The 5,190-nt window shown below is 43.9% G+C and overlaps 1 protein-coding gene across 1 annotated transcript; it reads right to left on the reverse strand.

The window, feature by feature from the left end:
• Positions 1-1,627: 1,627 nt before the first annotated feature.
• Positions 1,628-5,071, reverse strand: LOC107670357 (transcription factor Sox-9-B-like). Its single transcript, XM_016462928.1, has 3 exons — positions 4,488-5,071; positions 3,391-3,638; positions 1,628-3,160 (listed from the first exon to the last, which is right to left on the reverse strand). Exons 1-3 carry the CDS (start codon positions 4,898-4,900, stop codon positions 2,514-2,516), a joined length of 1,308 nt encoding a protein of 435 aa, XP_016318414.1. The 5' UTR covers positions 4,901-5,071; the 3' UTR covers positions 1,628-2,513.
• Positions 5,072-5,190: the final 119 nt, after the last annotated feature.

Consider the following 5,190-nt stretch of genomic DNA (forward strand, 5'->3'; position numbering starts at 1 on the left):
TGAAAAATGTATCAACATTTTGTTAGTTTTTGTTTAAAAGAAGAAAAAATATCTGCCAATGGGGCAAGAAAAATAATCTTAATTTAAAGACAAAACAATATTATTTATCTTGCCCCATTGGCAGATATTTTTTCTTCTTTTAAACAAAAACTAACAAAATTTTAATAAATTTTTGAGTAAACAAGACTTAATATCTCAAGTAATTTTGCTTCTCAAGTAAATGCACCTTGATTCAGGAATGTTTAGATATTTGTGCTAGAAAACAAGTATCAACATTTTGTTAGTTTTTGTTTAAAACAAGAAAAAATATCTGCCAATGGAGCAAGATAAATAATATTGTTTTGTCTTTAAATTAAGCTTATTTTTCTTGCCCCATTGGCAGATATTTTTTCTTGTTTTAAACAAAAACTAACATAATTTTGATACATTTTTCAGAAAACAAGACTTAAGGCCCGTTCACACCAAGCACTATAACGATAAAGATATCGTTCTAAAACTCGTTCTCAATATTAAAGAATAGCAGAGTCCACACCACAACTATAACGATAAAGGCACAGAGAAACGATATCGTTGGAATCACGTTCAAAACGATCTTTTCCAGCTGATGAACGATACAAACACTGACAGCCAATCAGAATCCGTCCTGCTGTAACGAGCTCGAGCATTTAATCTAGCGCTTAGAATAAACCGACGATATCGTCCGCTGGTGTGGACGCTAATGTCGTTATCTTTATAGTTATCGTTCTTGGTGTGAACGGGGCTTTAATCTCTTACGAAAATCATTTTTTGCAGAGTATATTTTGAAATGGACATCCAAATGGACGAACACACTACTTATCATATTATCTTGCCATACTAGCTAATAGCTGGATTGATGAAAATCTACTTTTTGTTATTATTACTAATCATTATTGCATCGTCACATGTTGTTTCAGAACAGATACAGATCAACTGAGATATTTACTCTAGCTGTAAAATATTATCAGCTGCTTGGTTCTGGCCTTCAAAGAGGTCCTGAAGTGAAAGAAACAAATCTCAGTCTTTGCCTCTTCATAGTCATTCCTCTTAATCATTTGTCTTTATGGGATGAATCCTTCCTTCCTTTCACATTCATACTGTATGTCATGATTATTCATATTACTGTCACCATTGTGAGCTTATATGCCTATTTCATTATGACACTTACTGTACTCTATGTTGTTGTAATCAGTGTCTCTGCTAGTGTGTTTATGTTGTATGTTTTTATTGCAGACCAATTTTTCTTGGTGAGCTCATAACAATAAAGTACTGAATCTTGAATGACTAGAAGAAGCAGCCTGGTCTGAACCAACTTTCCTGCTAAGGGACTTTGATATGGCCCTTCCCCGTTTTATTGTTGTCTAATCACTTGGATAAGGAATTAGTTCACCCAAAAATGAGAATTAGCTGAAAATGTCCTCAAACTCTACATGATGTAGCATTGCATCACTTGCTCAACAATGGATGCTCTGATGTTGGATGAGTAAATTAAAGTGCTGGTGTGTTAATGTCACGAACATCCCACAAAAAGTCATCACAGACGATTCAGGCTTGAAAAAGACATCTTAAAGCAGAGGATATTTTCAATATCTTTCTTTTTATTGCAAACAATATGATACAAAAGATAAGCTTCTTTTAAGACGGTGGCATGTTTTACAGTTTTTCTTTACGACATTAAAAAACAAGGGAAAGGAAATAAATGCTGGTGTTTTTCGTAGAGATGCAGCCAACAGCCTGCAGAAGTCGACATGTTTGAGAAACGAAGATCCAGTTGTTTCTATAAAAGGTTTGATCAGGTCTCACAATTAGAAGTCAACTCGATTAACATTTTAAATGGAAACATTAACAAATGATAAATAAATGAGATGGTTAAAGTTGGCACTACAACTAAATCGCAATCATCTCCGGAAACATTTTTAGTCACAAATTAGTCATACGAAGCCCGAGTAAATGATAAAACGCAAATAGTATTACTTTCAAGTCAAATGAACGCTAATGAATAAATTAAAGAGGTTAAGACTGGAGGAATGGTCGAGCTGCGGAGGGCACTTCCAGCAGTGTGATCTCTGTAGGCACAGACGGACTCGAGAGGCAGTTTCCACAGAAGCAAGAGCTCAGCTGATATGGCAGACGCTTAGGCACGGACTCTAGAAGCATTCGACTGTACATCTGACAAATCAACAGGCTTTGCCCAAGTTTTAAGAAACCCCCACAAATATATACAGAGGAGAAATATCAGGCAAACGAGTCTTTACAAAAACATCACCGGGGCGAAGACAGCTGCGTGTAAATCCCAGACACAGCTGAGGAAAACACACGCGACACATACACAGTACATACTAAAATAAGTATCTGGAATCTGTCCTCACAGAGGATTTCTCTTGTCTCATTATATCTAGAAAAATATAATCAAGGCACAGTCGGGAGCCATTCCGTTCGTTTCAGTACTTTTCCAGCGTTCTCCCACCGGGCTTCGACCCGGCTGCGGGTGTCCCTCAGGGCCTGGACAGCTGGGTGTAGACGGGCTGCTGCTCCCAGTGCTGCGGCACCGTGTCGGGGATAGGGCTGTATATGGGCCTCTGGCTGGGGCTCATGTAGCTGAAAGCGGGGTACTGGCTGTAGTAGGAGTTGGCGGGACTCTGGTGCTCGGCGTAGTCGTACTGCGCGCGGCCGATGGAGGGGTAGGAGGTGCTGTAGTGCTGCAGGTTGAAGGAGCCGTAGGCTACATGCTGCGGAGAGCCCTGCTGCTGCTGGCTGTAGTGGCTGGGACTCAGCTGCTCCGTCTTGATCTGCGTCCGCTGCTGGCCTTGGCTCTGCTCTCCACCATTGGCCATTGACGGCTGCTGCTGCTGTTTGGAAATCCAGGCCCCTCCGGCCTGAGTGCTGAGCCCGTAGCCGGCGGGGTACGCCTGCGTGCCGCCGCTGACCCCCGGGTGTCCGTGAGGAGGCAGGTACTGGTCGAACTCGTTGACGTCGAACGGCTCCATGTTGGAGATGACGTCACTGCTCAGCTCGCCGATGTCTACGGCACCAAAGTCGATGCCCTCCTGCAGCGGACGGCCTTCGCGCTTAAGATCCGCTTTGCTGGACGCCAGGTCCGTTTTGGGGGTTGTGGGAGGTGTGGGGGGACCCTGGGACTGACCTGAACAAGAATGAAACCAAATTGAGCTACGCAGTTCCAGAATTATGTTGCTGACGCAACCAGAAGGCTAATAAAGATACACAGCGAGGTTAAGAAGGCCAGATAAGATTTATGAGTTTGCCTGCGGGCTCCAAACGAGGCATTACATAAGGAGCTGCCGCTAAACGTTTTCAAGGGTGCTCTTGGTGCCAAGGGGACTCGCATGCCTTTTCTGCTTGAGAGTCAAGTACCTGAGTGGTCTCCCGGAGAGTGCGCTTCGCCCAAGCTGGACGCGGGAGAGTCGGCCTGCTGCAGGGCTTTGAAGATGGCATTGGGGGAGATGTGGGTCGGCTCGCCGTCCTCGCTCTCGCTCTGGCCGTTCTTCACTGATTTTCTCCGTCTGGGCTGGTACTTGTAGTCGGGGTGGTCTTTCTTGTGCTGGACCCTCAGACGCTCAGCCTCCGCCACGAACGGACGCTTCTCGCCCTCGTTCAGTAACCTGCAAAAGCACACGAGAAATAATCAATACTCAGATCTAGCTTATTCAGTTAACAATGAAGAAACCTGCAACTATGATTATTGCTTTTTGGGTTCACCTAAGAAAAAATATTATTCAGGAAAAAAAAGAATTAAGTAGTCCAGCTCGAACTAAATTTCTTAAAACTAAAAGTTTTTATCGACTATACAACTTTTTCCGCAAAGTAAGGGCTAATTTACCATGTGTGACCCTGGAGCACAAAACCAGTCATAAGGGTCAATTTTTCGAAATTGAGATTTATATATTGTCTGAAAGCTGAATAAATAAGCTTTCCATTGATGTATGGTTTGTTACGATAGGACAATATTTGGCTGAAATACAACTATTTGAAAATCTGGAATCTGAGGGTGCAAAAAAATCTAAATATTGAGAAAATCATCTTTAAAGTTGTTCAAATGAAGTTCTTAGCAATGCATAATACTAATCAAAAATTAAGTTTTGATATATTTACGGTAGGAAATTTACAAAATATCTTCATGGAACATGATCTTTACTTAATATCCTAATGATTTTTGGCATAAAAGAGAAATGTATAATTTCGACCCATACAATGTATTGTTGGCTATTGCTACAAATATACCCCAGCGACTTAACACTGCTTTTGTGCTCCAGGCTCACATTTGGCTACCCTTTCTTACCCAAACAGTTACCTTTTCTCAAGCTTATCAGTATTGCCGTATCATTATATAATAATGCTACGAAACAATGCAATTTACAGTAAGTTTGTCTGGGCAGCTAAAAGAAACTTCTGGAGTTGTCCTAGAACAACAAAAGAAAACAGAAAACAAAACAAACAATGAATGCTCTGACCTCCAGAGTTTTCCGAGGGTCTTGCTGAGCTCGGCGTTGTGCAGGTGTGGGTACTGATCCGCCAGCTTCCTGCGCGCGGCTTGAGCCCAAACCATGAAGGCGTTCATGGGTCTCTTGACGTGCGGCTTGCTCTTGATCGCGCCGCTGCCCCGCGCCGGCATGGGAACCAGGGACCAGTCGTAGCCCTTCAGCACCTGGGACACCGCGTCCCTGATGCACACGGGGAACTTGTCGCCCTCGTCCTTCTTAAACTCTCTCAGGTGCTGCTCCGGTCGGGTGTTCTCGGTGTCCGAGCCCGATCCGGACGCGCACGGAGAGCCGGCGGAATCCTCGGACATGCTCGGGCTGGGCGCGTCGGAGAGACCCTTGTCCTGCTCGTCGCTCATTTTCAGGTAGGAGTCGAAGAGATTCATGCAGAAGAGCGAGTGTCGGAAACTCTAGTGCAGCTGTAAAGTCCTCCTGCAGGGGTTCAGAGGAGTGCGTCAACGCGCCAAAGTCCCTCACGGCTCAGATCAGGAGAATAAACTCACACCACACGGCACGACATGTATCTCTGAGATGAGGACTGACTGAACGGAGAAGTGGAGAGGTTCTGCTCTCTCTCTCTCCAAAGCACATCTCTTATATACGGATGGATGGACGGAGGCGGAGCAGAACCCGATCTCTCTCTCTGTCTCTCTCTCTCTCTCTCTCTCTCTCTCTC

The sequence above is a fragment of the Sinocyclocheilus anshuiensis genome, unplaced genomic scaffold, assembly GCF_001515605.1.
Source record: "Sinocyclocheilus anshuiensis isolate Anshui unplaced genomic scaffold, SAMN03320099.WGS_v1.1 scaffold1041, whole genome shotgun sequence".
In the NCBI taxonomy this organism is placed as follows: Eukaryota; Metazoa; Chordata; class Actinopteri; order Cypriniformes; family Cyprinidae; genus Sinocyclocheilus; species Sinocyclocheilus anshuiensis.